This window comes from Apis laboriosa, unplaced genomic scaffold (assembly GCF_014066325.1).
Source record: "Apis laboriosa isolate Shangri-la unplaced genomic scaffold, ASM1406632v1 scaffold4_cov146, whole genome shotgun sequence".
In the NCBI taxonomy this organism is placed as follows: Eukaryota; Metazoa; Arthropoda; class Insecta; order Hymenoptera; family Apidae; genus Apis; species Apis laboriosa.
Window position 1 is genome coordinate 1367420 of NW_025223501.1, and position 24147 is coordinate 1391566.

At 33.4% G+C, this 24147-nt stretch overlaps 1 protein-coding gene across 1 annotated transcript in view; it reads left to right on the forward strand.

The window, feature by feature from the left end:
* LOC122717278 (acetylcholinesterase-like) overlaps positions 1-8278 on the forward strand; it is a 123024-nt gene extending 114746 nt beyond the window's left edge. Inside the window, exons 4-6 of the mRNA XM_043941194.1 lie at positions 85-248; positions 4133-4290; positions 7825-8278. Of these exons, the coding sequence (XP_043797129.1) occupies positions 85-248; positions 4133-4290; positions 7825-7946 (444 nt within the window). The 3' untranslated portion in view covers positions 7947-8278. The remainder of the gene's footprint in view (positions 1-84; positions 249-4132; positions 4291-7824) is intronic.
* The last annotated feature ends 15869 nt before the right edge of the window (positions 8279-24147 follow it).

Genomic DNA, 24147 nt, shown 5'->3' on the forward strand with positions numbered 1-24147 from the left:
AAATTGCATCGAGATTAATATCCCTCGATGGATATATAACGTGCACGGGTATGATGATCGAGGTATATTTGCGCCATGTTGCAGAGGACGAGCACCAATCTATGGGGTGAGTGGATGGGCGTATTGCACGGTGACGAGGTGGAGTACGTGTTCGGCCATCCCCTGAACAAGTCTCTCAAGTACAGCGACAAGGAACGAGATCTGTCCTTGAGGATGATACTCTACTTCTCCGAATTCGCCTATTTGGGGTAAGTTCGCTCTTTTCTCTTTCTTTCTTGCCCGCCGAAAAAGGAAAAAACTATTATGGGAGAGAGAGAGAGAGAGAGAGAGACGGTGATGGACATTGGTTGTACACGTTGCTCGTGAAATAATATCGAACGATTGTTGGGATTGTTTTCACTGAATCAAAGTGCATATATTGCGTGGTTATATGAAGGAAATGGGGAGGGAAAATATTGTTTAAGAAAACAGAATTCTTCCTTCTTGTCTCTCTCTCTCTCGAAATGAGAGTATCTCGTTATCGTTGACGATTGATATCGTCTTCGCGATGATTTTGAAAATTTTGAGGAAATCTTAATTTGAATTTGCGTTTCGTTACAATTTGGAGAATTGGACGAAAGGTTCGATGGTTTTTTGAAATAAGAATTAAAAGGGAAAATAATACGCCTGGGGCGATAAATTTATCGTTAAAGATTTGAATCAGACTCGTCTGGTGAGGTTAGTAGTAGTTGTTATCTGGCATCGTTCCCTGCATTCATAATCTAACTCTTGATCTATGTAGAATTCCAAGTTTGAAAAATAAGGTTGTGCAAGGGAAGAGGGGGAAGGGTAAAAAATTCATAGAAATTTATTAGACTGTCCCCTTCGACCTATTTCTAAACCGTAAACCACACAGGAGTCCTCCATCATAGAAATTTTCTGGAAACGCTGGAAATGTCCAAAAAAATAAACGAACTCTTCCATCATCGAAATTTTCTGGAAATGCTCAAAAATCCAGAAAGGAGAAGATTCCAAATAACGTTATAAGCCTACAGATACAGTACTTTTCTCTCTCTCTCTCTTTCTCTCTCTTTCTATAATGATCAATCAAATTTTCCAAAAACAAAATTTTCCAAAATCTTTTATCTCAAAAAACGTTTCAAAGAAAAAGTTTTCAAGAACAATCCATCGAATCCACAGACCAATGTCTCTCTTTACAAACATAGATATATATTCAAAAATTTCAATATCCTTTATGGAAACACAATAATCCAATCAACTTGTAGAAAAGAACAGGTTAGGTTAGGTTAGGTTAACGGAGAAAAATATTTTTAATTTTAATTTAATTTATCACATTCGCATAATTCGAACAGTGATTCAAAAAGCTATAAGAATAAAATAGACGACACAAGTATATAATATCGATCTTGTTCCTCTCCAAAATAGAAAAGGAAAGGAAAAAAAAGAATATTAAAAATTCCTCTCCTCATTCGCATTGGGAGACACTGACTTATAAATCGACGAGAGTCAATTTCGCTCTTAACGAAATGAAATTATATTGATCGTCGCGTCTTGTTTGCACCGTGCCCCGTTTCTGTTGACCCGGCACACGGATTTTACGAAGCTGCATTATTATCGTCCAGGTTGCGTAGGATTGCACGCAATAGATCTGGAAGATGTATTGGACGCGTAAAGCCTATAAAGTGTGATCAAAGTGATGGCCGCGTAAGGTGTATCACGCGGCGGGGACGTGTCCCTATAAATAAATTAAACCATGGCCATTTCGCGAGGATGGTTTACTTAACGGGATAAGAATCGGGCGATATTTCATTCCGCGTGGGATTAACCGGCCGTAAATCAATGTCCGCTCGAATCGGGCGGGGCAAGGCAAATTTATCGCGATTTAACGCGTTCCTCGCCAGATCGTATCGAACAAAACCTTTTACTTCTTTTTTTTTTTTTTTTTTCTTTGGATTTTTTGGGGAGGATTTTTTTGATCCTCTGGACACGATTATATTGTAGGTAATGTTTCGTTGTTTCAAGCGGTTTATTTCGGTTATTAGGAAGTGCTGTAAAATTTGAATTTTTCTGATTTGTTGTAATTCTTTTTGAGAATTAGTTTTTTGTAATGGTAGATGTGAAAAGTCATTTTGGATTATTAGAAAATATTGAGTACTGTAACTTTTGAATTTTTCTGATTTGTTGGAGGTATTGGGTAGAAATTAGTTTTTTTAATAGAGGAGATGTCAAAAGTTATTTTGGTTTATTAGAAAGTGTGAAGTAACTTGTAACTTTTGATATTATATATATACTAAATTGTAACTTTTGGTTTTGGACACAAATTACTTTTCTGATGTCAAAAGTCAAAAAATTTTGGTTTATTAGAAAGTTTGGAGTACTGTAACTTTTGAATTTTTCTGCACTTTTTGGATATAAATTAGTTTTTTTAATAGTAGATGTCAAAAGTCATTTTGATTTATTAGAAAATGTGGAGTAACTTGTTGTAACTTTTAATTTTGGGCACAAATTACTTTTCTGTAATAGTAGATGTCAAAAGTCATTTTGGTTTATTAGAAAGTGTAGAATAACTTTTGATACACTAAATTGTAAGTTTTGATTTTGTATTTTTTGAATACAAATTATATTTTCTGTAACAGTAGATGTCAAAAGTCATTTTGCTTATTGGGAATTGTAGAGTATCGTAAAATTTTTGAATTTTTCTGATTTTGTAATTTTTGGACGCATTTTATTTTAGCCAATGTCACAATTCATTTCATTTATCAGAAAGTGGAATATACTCTAACTTTCGATTGATCGACTCCTTTGTAAAAATAAAACTCGTATCTCAAAATATTTCCGTCATTTTGCTCATTTAAAACAACGATTCAAAATTTCGTATTCACGCCTGGCCTCGTTTCAACCACAATTTACACCAATCCTAAAATAAAAAAAGAAAAGCATTGAAAAATTTCACGATTCTAAAATTTCCAAGAATCAAAACGAAGTTATTGAATAAAATTCCTCCACACCACCAACCATCTACATCCAAAAGTATCTTTCTTTCGCGAATCCTTTTCAAAAAAAAAAAAATCTCAAATTTCCACGCTTCACCAAAAATCGATCACGTTACGACGACCTTTCATTGCGAGAATAGATCCCCGATCTCTATATCCGAGAGCCGATTAATAATTGCAAAAGGTTGGCCAGCGGAGGAGGCCTGTGACGTAGCTGGTCGAACGGAAACTCGGCCCTCGAATTAATTCCGTTCTGGGTTCATCGTTGTGTTTGACGACTGCGATTAAATATTAAAGATCGCGAGGCTACGACGCGTTCCGTGGCTCGGCTTTTCAATCTGGGTTAACTGGAAACTGAAGAATTATTTATCGACGCTTGGACACAAAGAGGCCGATATGTCACGTGTCGAGCGGACATCATCCATCAAGCCTCCGGGATTCTTTATTTTTTTCTCTCTCTCTCTCTCTCTTTTTCCTTTTTTTTTCATTCCAAACGATTATCAACTTATCTAGGAATCTTTGTAACACGTTGATTATTTTTTTTTCTCTTTTCTCTCTCTCTCTCTGTCTCTCTTTTTCTTTCTATATATATATTTTTTATTTTGTTTTTCATGTTCGCGTTATCCCTCGTATTTTACACGTACTCGATATTTATTATTTCGTTGTATCATTTTGTTTCGATGAGTATGTTTTGCCTCCTAATTAGTTTCGATGAACAACGCTTGATGAACGAGAAGAAGATGGATATGTCGGCGGCTAATTGATTAACGGGAAGATGGCCCGTGTAAATGTTTGATTGATACGCGGATCGTGGCGAGAAGGCATGCTCTTTCAATAATTAATAAACCATCCTCCAGAAACTGTTCAATTTATTAACATCGGTGGCATCGGTTGTTTGTTAATTTTAAACGAGATCGGATTAAATATGCCTCGCCTCGATGTTGTATATTACTTGAGTTAATTATCTGTGAAATAATTCTTTTCTGACGTTGATAATTAGTGATAGGATGTGAAAAAATGTATATATTTGTTGTTTTCGATAGGGACAATGTTGTCACCATGTTGCCCCCAATGTTGCCAACGATTGTTATAAAATTATATTGTTTCTTTGTTTCGAACGCAATATCTTTTTTTTTCAGAAAACCAACGAAAGAAGACTCTGAATGGCCATCGTATTCGAGAGACGAACCAAAATACTTCATCTTCGACGCGGAGAAGACTGGTCTTGGTAAAGGGCCACGTACCACGTATTGTGCTTTCTGGAACGAATTTCTGCCAAAGTTGAAAGGGATACCAGGTTCGTACCAAGTTTTTTAATTTTTTGAAAATTCTCTTGAAATACTTTTTTAGTAATATTTTAAGTAATTTTTGTATTTCTAAATTTTTTTCTCTTTCCCTTTAGAAATTTTGGTGTTAATTGTTTTTATTAATACCTATTGTTTATCCCTTCCCTCCTGATTCTTTGTTTTTTCTTCAAAATTTGTTCTTCTTTCTTAGAGAACCATATACTATTTCTTTTAAGAAAATCATCGTATCCTTTTTCTTCCTTCTCTCTTATATCACTGAAAAAGTTCCTTAGAATCTTTTCCTGTAATCTTCTTTCCTTTTACAAAAGGACTTAAATGGAATCGCGTGTTCATCAGAAATTTTTCATTAAAGATCTCTTCTTTTCTTTAAAGATTTTATAAAACAGTTTCTTAAAATAATTTAAATAATTATACAATCAATCAATTTTCTCAAGAAACCATATACATAATAAATATTATTATTTCGATTTCCAAATATAAAGATGGAAGTAATTATTTTTTCAATTCATTGTGCTTATATATCCCTCCTTTTTATCTTGGATAAAGATTGTTGTAACAAAGACAAGAATTGGAAAGAAAAATGGCGAAAAAAAAACCATTAGAAAAATTACTTCGTTCCCTACGAGGAATCGAACCCGTGACCTCCAAGACGCAAGTCGAGCGCTCTATCCACTCCACCACCAATACCTTCCTTTAATTTTTCATTACACGATTCTTTTCTACCTCGCTTTTCCACCATATATATCTTATTTTCCGTGAAAAATATCATTCATATCGCGCAAGTGGGTGCACGTTATTAAAACTCCTCGCCGTTGTCTTCGATCACCAGTGACAAGTGGTTATTTTTTTTATTTCCACCATCGAGCACGATGCCTCGTTTGCCCACGGCATTAGCAGCAGTTACCACAGGCAATTATTACTATGTCTAGAAATTATCCAACCCATCTATCTACGATAATGCGAGGCGATAAATAATTCAAAGCTGGGTTGCGAGATTTTCGATGTTGTTTCCACGTTTCGAACAATTATCCAGGTTGTTATCGTCGCGTGACGACTCGTCCACCCTCCCTCCCCCCGCGTGTCCTCGCCCCCCTCCCGCATAATTCCCAGCGTTTGTTTGCTCGAGATTGTTCCGGATTAAAGCTGGTATTTGGTCGAATCGAATTCGATGTCGCCACTCCCCTTCCTGGTTATCGTTCTCCAAACGAAATTGCTTCCAAACCCTACGTCCTTCGTTTTTTAACCAACGTTTTGCCAAGATTTAAAAAAAAAAAAAAAAAGGAGATAAATTCTCTTGATAGAATGAGACTCGTAGAAAGGAATTGTTGAATTAATTGTTCGTTCGTTTGGAATAATAATAACTCTTTGATTATGATTGATATAAATTAATTTTCTTTTTTTTTTCTGAAGGTCGTTCAGCTTCGATCGTTAATTTTTTATTTTTTTTTTTTTTTCTATTTATCAAAGAGATTAAGATCTGTATATGAAAATTTATGGTTAGTGTTCCTCGTTAAATAAAGTCTACCTCTATTAAATCTATTACACGATATTACGAGACAAGGGATTAAAATTTTTTTTCTTTATCACGATACTCGGATAATTTCTTATCGCGCCTCGATCCTTCGTTAACCATCCATGATTGATCAAAACTCACGAAAATTGCTCGATCAAGGGAGAGATTAGAGTATTTCTTTTTATTATTTTTTTTTTTGTTTATTAAGAATATTGAAGAATAAAATATTGATTCTTCTATATTAACTTTTGTTGTTTCTACTTGAAATTACTATTGAACAACTGTATACTCACTTGTGAAAAATATCTTAAAGAATAATCAGCAAAAGTTTTATTTCTAAATAGACTTATGATTATGCTCAAGTTAATAAAATTAAATAAATTCGATAATTTTCGAAACAGAAATTATTTTGTGAACAATGAAAAGCAATTCTCGAGAATTTTAAATATTGTTTTAAATTCTATTCTCAGACTCTCAAGGATTCTGCCAAAAAATTAGAGAGAACCGCGAAATTAAAAATATTATTATATCTACAATAATTCTTAGAAAATCTCTCCAAAAAGGGGAGAGCGACGACGATCCCCTGAGAATTTTAGCCTTAAACGCTAGCTAAAATTCGCGCCCCCAAAGTATCGGTTTCCCTCGTTGGCTGTAAGGCCAATTCCTAGAAACACCAGGCTATAACGGTTAATGCTTGTTTAACTTTCGCCGTTAAACTCCGAAATAACGTTGGTATTACAGCGTTCAACGTGCCCACCAATCTTCAGGCGGCAGCTTAATTAATGGGACACTTAGCCGCCATCCCTCACCGAGGGGATGCAAATTGCCACCCACCTCGTTTCTTTTAATAACAATCGCCAGCAGACGGTGGTGGTTAAAGGGCTCGTCGTGTACACCAGGAATGCAATCTCTCGAAACGTTGTATGCAGTAACACGCTTAATAGGTTTTTTGATCATCATCGGTGTCGGTCGAAAATTTAATACGCGAATATATTTGATGGATAAAAATAAAAATTGATACTATTGAATTAGAATTGAATCTTTGTACGTTTGTATTGGATAAAATTGGAGATTATTTATTTGCAATGAATATGAAATATTCAAATAATCCTAACCTCTTTTATGATATCTTTAAATCTGCAGTGACTTAACAAATAATCCCTCCATCCTTCCAAAAGTGTTCCACGAATATATTATATTTTCTGCATTGTATTGTGTTGATTGATGTGGCCATATATTTTGATTATTCGTGACAAATTGTAAATTTTCAACGTGTATAATCAATTGCATTTAAAATAATTGGATACCGATCGAGTTTATTTGGTAACATAACCTAAAAATTGATAAATTAATTTTCTAAAAGATATATATATATACGTATAATTTTTAACAATTTTATCCAAGTTTGTGTAAAAGAAGATCAAGAAATTCAAAGGTAAGAAACATTTGTATTTAAAAGAAACTTGAAGGGAGGTGGAATTGCGTGACGAATTCTCGTGATCGATCTTCCTTATTTAATGGCGGATCGCGTAACAGTCGGAACCAAGAGCTTCGACTATTTTTCGCCTTTCGTTCGGAAACACCAAGTGGCCACGAATCACGAGGCAACGTGAATTAAAAACTTTTATCGTCAACAGATTAAACAATTAAATTTACATAAACACATCGTTCAAATACACATTTCGTTTTTATCCCACCTTTCATTTCTACCTTATCTTGAATAATAATATCTCTTCAACCATAACATAATTGAAAATATCTATCTTGTATCTTAATTTCAATGCCTGTTTCTCTCACTCACCATAAAAATTCACAAGTTTTCCAAAATATATCAACTTCCAAAATATAGAAAAAAATATCCATATACTCGATCGAAAATCCACTCCAGACAAATTATTCAAAGAACAAACTTTCCTTAAACTTAATAAATGCTCCTCCTTATCTTCGAATCACCAACCCTTTTCAAACCTTAAAACCATTTTCACCGATTGTCCCTCCAATTTTGTTGCAGATCCAGCGCCGGAGGCCTGCAGCGCGATAGCCTCGAGCGTGTCGGCCGGCGCGGGGGAGCTAGGGAATTCCCTAGCGATCACGGCGCTGTCGTCGATCCTTGTCCTGTCGAGAGTGATTTAAAGTAAGAACGGGGGCCGTTTATCGATCGAGAGCCTCCTGAAAGCCGGCAACCCGGGGTTCAAAGACAGCAGTTGCTTGCATGCACGGGTGTTAGGCCCTCGTCCAGGATCTCAGTTAGTGTGTTTCATTTCAACACTCTCTGTTAATCGTTCGGAACGGTCGATGGATCCCGGTCCTACCTTCTTTCCCTATCGTCGTTCAACGACCACTTTTCTCCTCCTCCTCTTCCCTCTTTCCTCCTCTCTCCTTCCCTCCTCTTCCTTCTCCTCGCGCGTAGAGAAAAAAATAAATAAGATGGAAGAAAGAAAACGATTAATAATAATAATAATAATAACAATAATAGTAATAATAATAATAATAATAATAGATTCGAAGAAAGAGTTTCGACACAGGGATTATTCTCGACGTCTTCGTCGTAACTAACTAACGTAACATAACCTAGAAATCCAATTAGCGTGGCCAATTCCAAATTCGTTGAGGGGAGGGGGGAGGGGAAAATCCGAGCTTGCGAGCTTTGTGGCTGGGTCTTCCCGATGGGGGCCGAGCCGAACCACGATGAAAGATCGATGAAGCGACCGTTGCTCGATGAAACGAGGACAACACAGTCTGACGACGAGCCTCTACGACCTGGAAGTACCTTTATCGATTACAGGCAAAACCGCCAAGTGGACCAAAAATCCTTGAGCGAGAGGGCATGACGCGGAGCGAGGGGAGAACAGAGAGGGGAGAGCAGAGAGTTTAAAATCGAAGTGAAAAATCTCTGGATTGTTGTTGAGGGTTGAAGGAGGGCAGGGAGTTTATGGGATTTGTGAAAGAGTGAGGGAATGGAATTTTTGTCGTTCGCAGTGATGAACGATGAGCGCGAGATTTGCATAAATAATAGGCAGGGGTTCGAATGGAGCGAGGAGGAGAAGGGGAAAAACAGGTGTTGGCAAGGGGAAGGAGGGAGGGGAGGGGGCGTAAACAGTGACCGTCCCGCTATTAACCACCTGTTCGTGCAATCGATGGCCCGCGACACACAAAAGTTTCATTAGTAAAAGCAGCAACAAGTGCGATTTTACATAAGAAAACGCGAGACGAAAATCGGATTCAGGTTGGATCGGATCCAAGGCAGGAGAGCCACGTGCTCGTCGTTCTTCGAGGGATTTCGAGTGATGTGATCGATAACGAGGTTATATCGGCCTTCCTGGCCTTCCTGGACTGTTATACTCTTTTTAAACGGGTTTCGAAAGGAGTTGGAGTGGAGATGGAGATCGATCCGGCCGAGTGAAATTGCTTTTCGAGAGAAAAAAGTCGTTCGGGTTATTTTTTCGGACAATCGACACGCCAGAAGTTTCGAATCGATTCTCTCCTCGTGGAACGAGAATCGAGATTGAGAAAGTTTTCGAAAGAGACCGAAAGCCTGTTTTATCCTCCGATGGTAAAAATGAAAAATCCCATCTTTTAAAATCTTTCAGCCTGGTTTTGCGAAGTAAAAAGAATCGATAATACCAACGATAGTTCCAGTTAAATTAAATCGTATCAGTCAATTTCGATATATATATATATAATATATATATATATACCAGAAGACAGAATCAAAGAAAAGTTCCAACATGGCGGATGATCCACTCCTAAAAGAGATCCTCCAAGGAAAGATAAAATCCTTAACTCGATAGACGAGCGATCAAGTGGAGCATGGATCAACTGATAAAGAGGTTTCCAAGTCTCGGATTCTCGAAACCGATCGACCATTGGAAACCGGCTTAAGGATTCGATGTACTCGAAAATTCAACGGGTTAAGTGCAGTCTGATGTCCTCGTGGTGGCTCGAGAACACTTTCGAACCGAGACTGCCATTTGCTCGTCGAAACGAAAAACGAGCAACCAAGGTTGAAGATGAGAGAGGGAGAGAAGAGGAGAAGAGAAGAGAAGGGGAGGGGTATGAAGAGCAAAAGGATCGTGTCAGTTTCCCGTGGAATTCACGCTCCGTTGCTTGCCCGTTCCACGGATGAAATTGGACAAAACTTGCCTCTCTCGAGCCTTGGAATCGTTACAAATAAATTCTCTGTTTAAAATATGGTTCCTGCTCGCCGGAGATCGCCTCTCTCAAACCGAGTCAAACTCGATAAACTCGAGGATAAAGGTATGCATTATGAGCATTACGTTCCATGAACTGTAAAAGAAAAAAGAGCGGAAAAGAGTTCTCAAGTGATAGTTCTCTCTCCAACTTTGAATACGAGTATTATTATGTACAGCCATATTGGATTTGTTGTTGAAGTTCTACGATTGGAAGGATTAATATCCGCCATAGAGGAGCATCTTTTTTGTGCATTACAACGTGTATTTTTTGCATTAATCTTTCAGAGAGAATTTCAGAGATCTGGTTAATTTAGGATTTTTGAAAATTCCAGAGATCTTGGCGATAAGATTGTGGATAAAATTGAACGATGATTGGAAAGTGATTTGTAAAACAGTTAAACTAAATGATAATCTTGATAATATAAAGACGTACATGTACGCCATCTGTCTCTAGAGACGTTAAACGATGACTCAATACGCGCCATATTCGCACATTGTTGGAACCTCTCTCGATTCGGCATTTTAAATGGAACTCTGAAAGAGTTCGAGGACGGAAACACGAGTCGCGAAAGCATTTCCGGAAGATGAAAAGTGAACAATTTCAACGACAAACGTCTTTCGATCGACAATAAATCTTCGCTTTGAACAAAGAAGAACAACTTTCACGGCCTAAACGAGGGTCTTTCGCGCAATCGCTTCTCATCGATCTTTGCACCACTTTTTTCTATCGATGTCGAAATTATTGTCCGCCTCGAGAACGTCTACAACAATTCATTTTTCTTTTTTTCTTGAGAAAGAGAAATTTCTCAAAAATCTCTGCTCGAAACTCGACTCAAACTTGTTTTGTCCACCCGCTCGAAATTATCTTTCGATCGCACAAAATTCAACCCTTAAAAAAAAAAATGTTGGCCGTTCTGCACTACGCAAGAGGATCCATAAGGGGAAAAAAAAAAAGGAAAAGAAAGAAAGAAAATTTGGAAAGCAAGGACCACACGGATAAGAGAAAGACACCTTTGATCTGGACTTTCAAGATGGGCACAGTTAAAATGACAATACAGTCGATCAAGTAATCGTAGATAAAAATTTAAAAATTGCTAGGAAAATATTTCAAAAGAACATTAAAAAAAAAAAAAATGGAAAAAAATGGAAAACAGAGAGTAATGAAGAGTATGTAACGCGCAGTGAGGAAATAATCTCGTCGTTTTTTTTTTTTTTTTTTCCTAAGTAGAAAAACAGGATGGAAAGACGAAGGGAGGGAAGATCTCTTGCAATTCTCCATTGGGAGGGAGAGGAGTCCAGGTCAAACTCGAGCGACTCTCGAGTGGCGGAGCGAATGTCAAGGGTGCACCGTTGAAATGGCAGTATTCATTAAAGGAAGATAAAAGAGGAGGGAGAAGTGTAAGGAATTTTAAATAAGAGAAAGTAAACTGGAGTGTGGAAAAAAACGTGGAAAAATAACGAGGCTTCTTTATTCGAGTCAATTCTCAGACTCTACCATATGCACGATTCCTTCCATCTTCGAACAGACGTTTTATCGATCCCTGAAGAACCGTGCAACCGGAAGAGGGAACGTAACGAAGAAGAAAAAGAAGAAAGAAAGAAAAAAAGAAAAAGAAGAAGAAGAAACGAGAGCAACACACGAACGAAAATAAATTCGTTTCATTTTTTTTTCCTTGGAAAAAAAAAGAAAAAGGGGACGTTAAAGGAAGGAAGACAAAGGCAAAAAAAAGAAGGGTTCGTGCACCCCTGAAACAGAGGAGAGAATAAGGGTTAACGAGATAATAGAGTAGAGAGGGAAGGGGAGGGGGGGATATACGATTTTTCAACTTCGTCACACGGCTGCCAGATATTACACACAGAAAAAGAAAAAGAAACCAAAAAAAAGAAAAAAAAGCAAAGACACGAACACAGAGAGAAAAAAAGACACGTCGTACATATATATATATATATACGAAGACGAAAAAAAAGGAAGGAAAAATAAAAAAAAATGGCACCTCGTGAAATAATCTCTCGTACACGCGTTTAAAAAAGAAAAAAAAAAAAAACCAAGACAAAATAGAAACTTAAGAGATGTATTATTAAGCAATGTAAATATACATATACATATTATGTATATATATATATATATATATATATGCATATATACATATATATTGATCTATATATAGGATCAATATATATGTATATACGTAATAATAATAAATGCAAGCTGTATATCTTATTACCGTGTGCCGTCGAGCAAAGTAGTATATAAGACAATTTTAAGGCACCCGTGTAATTTTTTTGCTCCGTGACGTAGGTGTCCACACACAGCGACATTCTAGATAACAGTGATCGATTAAGATAAATATATACATATGAATATATATATATATACATATACCGTGTTAAGAAGCCATTCGATGATTTCTCGCAACAGTCGCGAGGACGCGCCGCGATCGTTTCACGCGAGACGGGTTTTGAACGAGTCTCTGGGTGATACTTTTTCTTTTTCATTGATTGAAATCCATATTATATCACGATTCCTGAAAAAAAATGAAATATTGCTTCAATCGGAAGTTGTTATAATAAAAATAATAAGAAGAGAAGAGAATCCGACAGAGAAATCTAATCGAAGTTTTAATAATTCAAAAAATTAATTAATAAACCTTAATTATCTCTTAAAACAAAGCTTAAATTTATTTTTGATCGTTAAAATATTATTCGAAAAATTATCAAATTATCGATCGATAAAGTCTAATCTAACCAACTAATCTAACCAACTTCAAATCTTAAAAAAAAAAAAAAATTTGAAAAGTTTTGGTATAAATAGGAATAAATTTTTCGGGAAATGTGTTACGATATGGCTTTTAAGATAATTTTTTCAAAGCTTCGAAGCTTCCCTATCGATGCGAAACTTTCCCTAGAAAAATAAAAAGAAATAAAAAAAAAAAAGAAAATATAGAAAAAGATTCTCTCGAACGAGCTTAACGATTGGTGTGTGCTGCATGTGTGCAAACTCGTGCTCGTCTCGCGGCAAACGGCACGCTGAAACATGAATCTTCCATTTGGTACATATCACCTATATAAATATATCATATATAGCGAGAGTTGATTCTATCGTTAGAGATCTTTTCAGTAGCTAGAGCATCGAGCGTTTAATCACCGTGTGACATTGCGTGCACGAACTAAAAAAATAAAAAAAAAAGAAAAAAAGAAAACAAAGCGAGAAAGAGAGAGAGAGAAAGAGAGAGAATAGAAAAAAAGAGTGAGAGAAAAAGAGAGAGGGAGAGAAAGATTCTGGTATTTTAATTAAAACGAGAGAAAAAGAGAGAAAGTGAGAGAGAGAAACAAAGAAATAGCATAATCATATTTTCTACCGAGTAATTAATCGTTGATTGTAGATTATATCGTCGCAGATTTCGATAGTGAGCCTCAATCTGTCACTATTAATGCTACTACGTCACTCGTTGATTAAATTGCAACTTTACATCACGAAACCAATTTCTTTTCCTTTTTTTTTTTTTTTTCTTTTTTCCTATCAAAACGAACAATTAATCGATCGTTGCGACAAGTATCGAATACTATAAATCCCAGGTGGCTGGTTCACATTATTGGGCACACTCATTCTTTATTCAGGAACACTGGTATAACGAAGAATATTATTAGAAGATACACAGGGTACACTCGCGAATCAAAGCTCAAGCCTAGAGGTACAGGCCTAAGGAACAATTTTTTCGAAGAGACCTAATCAAAGCCTAACTTTTTAGATCTTAACCGGATGCCTGAACTGGAAAACTTTAATCGTAGCCTAACTTTTTAAATCCTTAAAACGATTACACGTCTAGCTGTAATTTTACTTGTGCCTATTTCAAACCTAACCTAACAACTGTTCGGGACCTAATTCTCCAGACCTATCGCGCGCGCATGCGCCTAAGCCTTCTATTTTATTCGAGGTGAATCTCTGTCACGAGTGATTCGTAGCCTTTTTGGTGACACGAAATATATATATATATATATATATAAAAACATACGTTGTTGCTCGACAAGTATCCAGACAATTTTTCATTCTATTTTTGCCAAGTGAGGATTGGATTGGAAGAATGGGATTGTTATGGAAACATTTATTAAAGTACGTAAATTTTGATTTTCTTTTTATTAAAGAAATTGAATTGATTATAATAACTGGAGTCAAAAGTGTCTTATTATTTGTGAAAAATGATCCAGTATTATAAATGTTAAAGTTTAATCTTTTTAAGTGAACAGGTTAGTGGATGAAATGTAAATTTCAATTTTCTGATTAATTTTCTATTAATTAAAGAAATTTTTCTCGATATTTTTGTTTACTCATTGTTATATAATTGGATCAATTGACAGTCCAAGATAATTTCACATAATTTTTCTCCCATTTCTCGACACTAACTTCATCTAGAAATATTATGTCTTTATTCAAGGCATATTTTATACGTCTCTTGTTTATATATTCTCTTGCCAGCCATCCCCTCATCTTTACATAGTACGTGCTTTGTACGAATTGCGGGGCTCAGTGGAAAAAATTGCGCAAGTATATGTTTCTTTTTTCTTTTTTTCGCAAAAACAAGATAAGGGGAAAATTCTGCACGTAAAGTTCATATTTATCTGGAGAAAAAATGGTGCAAACGTTCTCGAGTAATAATAAACAAAATCTTCTGATAAATCAGGACTGGAATTTTTGAAAATTCTATGATTTTGTATTCCTTTGTTATAATTACTCATGTACATCATGTAAAAATTACAAATTATCGACGTTGTTGAATTCAATATATTTTTTCTCGTTTATAGAAACACATTTTTTCGAGGAAAAAATGAGAAATTGTTCTGGATACTTTCAAGCTGTCTTCGCTAAAAAAATTAGACAAATAAGCGCAAGGACATATATGCTTTTTCGGCGTTCAAACGCACCCTTTTCGTTAATCCCCTTTGCCTTATGAATTCCTTTCTTAATAATTATTCTAGTATTTGATCAGATCAGTGGTTCTCAACCTCGATTGACCTACACAAATCACCTTCGCCATTTTTAATTTAATTTAATTTGAATTAATGAAGCGTGATTCTGGTGAAAAATGAAAAATTTCAATTTTCTCTATTCTCTATTGTGAAACGAGAAGCATAAGTTTTTTGTTTTTTGTTTAATTTGAATATTGAATAGAAAGAAAGTCGGTCGTGAGTTATTTGAATATTATAAAAAGAAGTCACGCAACTTATTTGAATATTACAAAATAGGATCGCAACTCAAACGAGCGTTATTCCGCGAGGAAAAGAAATTTTTAATTTTTCCAAATTTTCTTACGAGAGAATTGCAAATTTAAACATTACAAATTATTCGAATATTAAACGAATAATGGGTTGCAACTCGAAAAAAAGTATTTTAACCATCCTAAAGAAAGTTACAAACTGGAAATATTATTTAAGCGAAATTTTCAATTTTTCTTCGTTCAATGTAAATAATAGCATTATTCGAATATCAAAATAATAAGAAAAAGAACGCTACCTGAAGTTCATACTACACATATCAGACAGTAATACGATATCGAAACACTATACTTACTATAATTAATCTTCGAACGAAGAACTTAAGGAATTATGGGGATAAAATAGTTTGATACGACTCTATAATACGCGATACTCAATTGATAATTCCTGCCAGCCAATGTGACTCTCTGACGTTTATAAGGCAGGGGGTTAACGATTAAGCACGTCCTCACATATCATTAATTGATTACCCATGCGTATATCGCCGTATTGAAAACTTAATGTTAGGATTAGTGCCTCGGCGTTGAAACACGCTCGATCCATTTCGCGACCTCTATCCACAGAAGAGAGCCATCCCGATTTTGAACAAATCGATCGATCTGTTGAACGATTAAAGTTAATTGGGATCGATTGAAATCGGTTTTGAAAGTGTTCTTTTGAGAAAATTGATCGATTATAACTTTTATGTCTACTCGAGAGATGATACAATTAAAATTATATAGCGGTATTTAATATCGGGTTTGGATATTGAATCGTTGGAAGGATTCGTAGCATTTGTGACAATCGATGGAGATTAAACTTTGTTTCGAAATTCTTTTTTTTTAAGTTCAAAAAGTTTTTTTCTTTCCTTTTTAAAAAGGCTTATATTTATGCCAATTGATGGTGAATAATTTTGAAGAATTCTGAATCTTCGAATTCGAAAGTTTCTTCGAAATTCTCCAAATCCAAAAGGATTTTTCTTTTTTTAAAAAAATTCGTAAAATTTGTAACGAATTGATCGAATTCGAAAACTTTATTTCCAAATTCTATGAAATTTCTTTATTTTTTCTAAAAAATTGCATTTATAACGATCGAATTCGAAAACTTTATTTCCAAATTCTATGAAATTTCTTTCTTTTTTTCTAAAAAATTGCGTAACATTTATGACGATTAATAGATTATCAATGGAATAAAAATTTTATATAATTTATATTTTATTTATATTTATATTTTATATAATATTTTTATTGTAGGAATTCGAAAAATTTCGGAATTTATTTTACTATTATATAATTTTTTTATATTTCGAAATTAATTATTTATTTATTTTTCTAAAATCCAAAAAAAAAAAGGATTTCTTGCCTTCTAAGAGAATATTTATATCAAAGAGAAAAACAATGAAATTTATAACAAATTCTACAAATTCTTCGGACACGCCATTAGTGTTGCAAATGAAAGATTAAATGTTAATTTTAAATCAATGAGCTAAAAGTTACACGAATATGTCGATACCAGACAGAGAGGATTAAACGGATCCTATTTGTCAAACTTTTCCTCCATTCCATCGAGATTACCCCTTGACCGTTTCTCTTATAACCAGACGAGAGGTGAAAATGTTCGATAAAATTATTTAATCGTTTACCGCTCGTATGGAAAGTTTGGTTACCGAAATGGGTCAATATTTGTGTTTAAATAGTTTGTTCCTGCAGCTGTGCAGCTCATAATAGTATAATTGATCAATGCATTCGAAATGTGAACAGTTCTTGAGAATCCTTTGGCAACGTGAAAACGATATATATAGGAACGAATCTTTTTTTTTTTTTTTTTTTATTCATTCATTCAAATTTCTTTTCAAATATTTGTTTATAGAAAAAACATTTATTTTCTATCTTTTTCTTCTTATCCTCTTGTATTTCTCATTTTCAAAAAGAGAATCTGTAAAGCTGTGTCTACATTGTATACAAATATATATGTGTGTGTGTATGTGTGTGTGTATGTGTGTGTGTATACAAGAAAGTTATATGTTATCCATGAGCCAATAATGTAAAAAATGTTTAAATTTATTGATTAAATAAAAAAAATATGTATCATAATGATAATATAATATGTAGAATTTAGAAATAGAATTAAGGGATGTGGAGGGTATTGGGATGCAAAGTATTTTAGAAACTCGTTACGAAAACTGAGCTAAGTTTTGGAAACAAATTTAGTGTAGACACAGCTTTAACAGTCTACCATTGTCTAATTTGAATAGAAAATGAAGGTATAAGAGTCGTGTTATAATGGGCAATATAGAAAGTAGTTTTGGAACAAGCATATTCAGTTGCAATTATAACATCAGTATATCTCAAAAAGTTTCAGAGCAATAATTTTTAAATCTGGATAAAAGTAAGCAAAATTGATAGTTTGCATTTAAAAAAAAGTGATGATGATATATGAATTTGGTGAAAGAAAGAAAAAAAAAAGGTTTTTAGATACATTTTTAAATATTCTGTTTCTTTATTTATTAAAATATTCTTATATTTTAATTCTATATCATTTTTCTGAAGTACATATCTTACTTTATTTGTTAAGAAAGATTCACTGTATTTCAATCTTGTTAAAAAATTTATTTTTACCAAATTATCCTTAAAATTCTAAAAATTCTTAAAGTGCACGTAATCTGAAACTTTTATCTACTATATCCTCCTTTGCTATTACAACAAAGATATTTACATCATTTTTTTTTCCAATTGCATTTTTCTATTATTACATTTCTCGTTTCAATTCTGTGCCATAATTTTCCCTAAAGACATTACAAATCTTTTTATTCCTTGTAAAAAAAAGAAAGAAAAAGAAAATTCGAAACGTAAAATTTCAAGATCTATGAAAAAGTTAATAATTGATCACAAAAGCATCAAAGAAAAATATTGGCAAAATAATAATCTTAATACAAAAAAATTATTTAATATTTTTAAGTTAATCTGAAACTTTTCATACATATTTTGAGGGGGGGAAGGGATGAAGAAAGAAACGTTAACGAGCAAGCAACGAAAATATTAATAAACAAGCCTCTAACTCCGCAAAAGAACGATTCACGAAGAGACGAAACGCGAGGGTAACCACCTCTAAGTCGGCCTAAATGTTTCAAAGATTGAATGAAAAAAATACACGCGTATTATTCGCACACACGCGCACACGTATATACACATTTCAATTTCTATATTGTTCCGTGTTAAACAAGAACGAAGGGACGAAAGAGTAAACTTGGGAAGGGAATGTTGCAATGGAAAAAAAAAAAAACACGAAGCGGGATTTTAACAAAGAAAGAAAAGCGAAGAATAATTTTTTCCCTCCATTTTTATTCGCGAGAATAATTGAAGGATGGTGGGAAAAAATGTAGATCGAACGGATTAATCCGTTTGCCTCTTACCTGACTCGTGAATTTAACTTGAATATGAAAAGAAGGAGAAAGAGATTAAGGGTTGAAAGAGTTGAGGATTAATTTAACTCGTTGCTAAAGTGACATCGTGGAAAATAGTTTCAACAGTTGTGATTGGTAATTTGAATTATTTGTAAATAAAGTTTTATTAATAATTTTTCCTCAATTTTAAGGTTAACTTGGATATGAAAAGAAAGGGATTAAGGGTTGAAAGAGTTGAGGATTAATTTAACTCGTTGCTAAAGTGACATCGTGGAAAATAGTTTCAACAGTTGTGATTGGTAATTTGAATTATTTGGAAATAAAGTTTTATTAATAATTTTTCTTCAATTTTAAGGTTACCTAACCTAACTTGTTGGCAGAAGTGAAGATTGGGCATAGTTAAACAGACAGATTGTCGTTATATCTTTCTAGTTCTATGTATTACATTGGTGCCTATGATGATACGTCGTTTTTCTGTATAATAAAATTTTAATCGCAGGTAGATCTTTTGATTAATTAATATATATTTTATATTTTCAATTAAATTTGATCCGTTAAGGATAGAATAGAAATAATTTATCCAAAATAATTTATTCTTCCCCAAATAATGAATACATATTTTCACAAGTTTAAAGTTAAATCTATATAAAAGAAAAAAAGGAATTCCTATTTTTTTCATTATATTATTATCATTCAATATTTACACGCAATTTCCTATGTACTCTACATATTAAAATTTACAGAAACGTGTTTCCGCCATCTTTCGATCGATCGACTCGTCCAAGGGTTAATAATCGTCCCATTCACAAATCGAAACTAAAGTTATAGTCTAATTAAACTAAACTTTGTCGCAGCACAATCCTCTCTTTATGCCACGAGAGAGAGAATCGTTATTCCCATCGCGACTCGTTGATTTCGATATACAAACTAATAAGGGGTTAACGAACTAATAAGGGGATAAAGATCGAGAAAGGATGGCGATTGGAAAGAAATGGATGGAAAAAGCATAAAAAAGGGGGGAAGGGGAATAAAAAAAAATAAAAAAGAGAATAACAAGGTAGGAATCGAGCGGTGGTCATTTCGCTAATTAAATAACTCGATGGTGCGTGAATGCTGTTTCATTTCACCGTTGGTTCGCAGTGGTTTTCATTCAACATCGATGCTTTGCCATGCGTGAGTCGATATGTTGCACTTTCTCACGGTGGACGCGTGAAAAGCAATACCGTGAAATTCTCGTTTTCTCTCAACCGATTAATTAAAGATTCATCGATTTTAAATTTTGAATTGTTTTTTTTTTTTTAGGTAATGTTTTGTTTTTTTTTTTTTTTTGGTATGAGGGCAATTATTTACGAAAAACGAAGAAGAATTAGTGATGGAGGTTAGGTTAGGTCTGAGTCGAGGAAAATATTCGTCATAAAAATGAAAATGCAAGAGTTAGGTTAGGTCTAGGAATTTATCGTTTCGCGATTTGAATATTTTCAACGATGTTTCATTTTTCGTCGCATCGTTCACAATTTTTTATCTCTTTTTTGAATCCGAATCAAGTATTTAAAATTAATCTTCTTCTAAACACACACGAATCCAATAATTATTTTTATCTAATTCAAAATTTAAATTTTCAAATAAGCAATTTGATTCAAAGTCAATTCTCACCTCTCTAGCTTAACTCTATTGAATAAAAAATTTAAGATACAATCTATTCACATCTAACATTATCAATTAAAACGCCATATTTGGCATAAACCGATTCAAATCCAAAATCAATTCAAACCAAATCCACTTTATCGATTGGAAATTTCTTATAACCTAACAATTATCGACTGAGCAGCTACAAATTAGCGAAAGAGGTGGAGGGGAGAAGAATACAAGCGAATAATGATGGATAGAGAGTGAAAAAAATATGTGGTTGTAAAACGACCAAAAAGTAAGAGGCGATGTTTCAATCATTCTTCTACTTGATGGAAAAGGAGAAAAAGGAGGAGGAAAGAGAGGAGGTAACAAATCGTTCGCACGAAAAAAAAAGACAACGGGAGAGCGAAAACGAGGAGGATGAGAGCGGTATTTAACCCGAAAGAGCAACGCCGAAGAAAGCGTAGTGCTGTACCACTGGAAAGTAGTAACGGCGTGGCGAATCCGCTTAAGCGGGAGGGAAAAAGCGAAATGGAGACGATTTCCTACGAAAAACCTGCGAGGAGAATAAGGTTGCGTGGATGAGGATGAGTGAAATAGCGGAAAGGGATAATAAAATTGTTGTTAAAATGAAATTTTAACGAGTCAACTTTTTAACTTGGATGGGCTTTTTTTCTTACGAGAATTGCGATCGAAACGATTTTTATTAATTTTTATTATATTTTTTTTTTTTAATTATTGAAATAATTTTTTAAATTATTGAAGAATGGAAGGTTAATTGAAGTGAATTAATTGTTAACGAGACGAAAAGGGTGAAGGAAAATTTGTAAAATTGTAGATACTTTTGACTTCGAAAAAGTGAGGTTATAGAAAATTTGTTAAAAAAAAAGATGTTAGACGATATCGATGAATTAGTTCGCGTATGTATATATAAATTTTGATATGACGATAAATATATTTTAGAAATAGATTGACAACAGTTGAAAATCATCCTATGATATTTTTGCTTGGCCAATAAAATTATATTTCCGATCATCCCCGGTTGGAGTGGAATTTCTATTCCGATACCAGGCAATCGAAAATTACAATTACACAGATTGAAATAGAAGTAACGCGAGTGAATTAAGACGTCTGAAATAAGGATAAATTAACGGAAATGGTTACAAAGTGGAGTTGGAACTTGCTAATTGTTCACGTTCCTAAGAGAAACCAAATTATATATCCTATATTCCTAAAATCCGATTATATAAAGTTACTTTAAGTTGCTAAGAGCTGAAACTTACGTAAACACGACATCTTTGAAACGTTTAAAATAGAGGAATTTACATATTGTTTTTGTCGAGATTCAAAAATATATTAAAATGGAAATATGATATTTTATCAGAGATGGAATTATAAATAATGTTATGCATTTAAATATATCTATTATGTAATATATACATATACATATATATACAACAATGTTACGAAATTACATTGACGAATAATAATATTTCTATCTCTTAATATTAAAAAGCATGCAAAAATAAAAAAAAAATAATAAAAAATCTAAAACCCATCCCATTTTCACGAGCTTAATAATCGTAACATAACCTAAATAACAATCAAAGGAAGAGAGCAGAAAATATCGAATCAAATGCCACACAGTTAACTTTTAAATATATAAAAAAAAAAAAAAAAATTCTGCTCAAAAACAACAATAATAAGAATAATAATAAGTATATGCAATTTATCTAGACAGAAGGGAATAAATGAGAAAATTTTCGAGCGAAAGAAAAAAATCGTGATTCTCGAGGATAGTAAGAAGCTCGTTGCAAGATTTCGTGGTTACAGTTTAAAAATAGAGGCTGACGTGTGTATACACCGCCATCAAGAGCTGTCTAAATTATTCCACACGCGGAGAAGGAAATTTTTCGCTATTTTCGCTCCTTCTTTTTTCTTTTTTTTTTTTTTTTTTTCTTTCTCTCCTCTTCCTCCTCGAAGCGAGAAAGAAAGAGAAAAGGAGAAAGAAAGAAAGAGAGAGAGAGAAAAGAAAAAGAACACGAAGAGAGAGGAAAGCCAGAAGCCCGCGAGGCTTGGTACACTTTGAGGCGAAGATGGAAACGGTGAAAGGAAGAGATGAATACGCGTGCATATAGGCGCACACCTGGCTCGCCCCCTAAGCACGCTTCAAAGCCAACCCTTTGATCGTTTCCGCGGGGCAAACTCGGCCTAAGTGGGCCAACACCCGGATTCCGGTGCAACAAACAACAGCTGCTGTGTTTTATTTCTCGCGGAAAAATGTGTGGCCCTCGTGTAAAAAAAAAAAAAAAAAAATGTGGAGGTGGAATTGATCGACACGAAAATTTACTTTCACGATTATAATATAATATTCTTTTACGTGTTACGTTATCATGAGGGATGATTTCTAACGTAACGTTTTTGATATACGTGTAATCTTTTGGCTTTCGCTTGATACTATAACTCTAGATCTGAGATTTTGATATTTAGTTACTTGTATCTAGTAATTATTTACTTGGTTACATCTAGTAACTTTATTTGAATTTCAATCTATTACAGTTTATATGTAACTTTTTAAGTTAATTATCCTGATCCTAATTTGATTTAATTTTACTTTTATTTCAATTTGTAATTAATCGTTTGATTCGAAGTTAATGAATCAGATCATTATCTCAAATTCGACATTTTCCAGGGAATATTTTGAATATTTTAATTAAGATTTTGATATTTAGTTATTTATTTGTATCTAGTAACTCGTTACTTGGTTACATCTAGTAACTTTATTTGAATTTCAATCTATTATATTATTTTATATTTAACTTTTTAGGTTAAATTATCGTGATCTTAATTTGATTTAATTTTACTTTTATTTCAATTTGTAATTAATCGTTTGATTCGAAGTTAATGAATCAGATCATTATCTCAAATTCGACATTTTCCAGGGAATATTTTGAATATTTTAATTAAGATTTTGATATTTAATTATTTATTTGTATCTAGTAACTAGTTACTTGGTTACATCTAGTAAGTTTATTTGAATTTCAATCTATCACAGTTTATATTTAATTTTTTAGGTTAGTAGTTTTATCCTGATCCTAATTTGATTTGATTTTATTTTTATTTCAATTTGTAATTAATCGTTTGGTTCGAAGTTAATGAATCAGATCATTATATCAAATTCGACATTTTGAATATTTTAATTAAGATTTTGATATTTAATTATTTATTTGTATCTAGTAACTAGTTACTTGGTTACATCTAGTAAGTTTATTTGAATTTCAATCTATCACAATTTATATTTAATTTTTTAGGTTAGTAGTTTTATCCTGATCCTAATTTGATTTGATTTTACTTTTATTTCAATTTGTAATTAATCTTTTGGTTCGAAGTTAATGAATCAGATTAATCATCTCAGATCTGTATTTGAATATTTCAATTAAAATTAAATGAACATTGATTAAATACTAAAAATAATATGATATAACTGATTGTACTCGTATCGTCTAGGTAAATTCGTTTATTGAGTTCAAAGTTCAAGAAAGTTAGATATCTTTTCACTCGATAAAACAATTCAAGAACTGATAATCGAAAAAAAAGCGTTAATCTCTTCGCTGAATCGAAGGAAGGCAAAGGGAAAGCATACGTTTGAACACATAGAAACTTTTTTTTTTGTTAGAAATCTGCTCAATGATCATCACAATTTTAACATCATACTATTCTTTTTAATAAAAATATTTTTATTAATCTTTACTCTTGTATTCTTCAACAATCTGTTGTCAATTTAATTTTCATTATTCTATCTTTTTCTTCTTTAATATCCCTATATATGTGTATATATATATATATATATATATATATA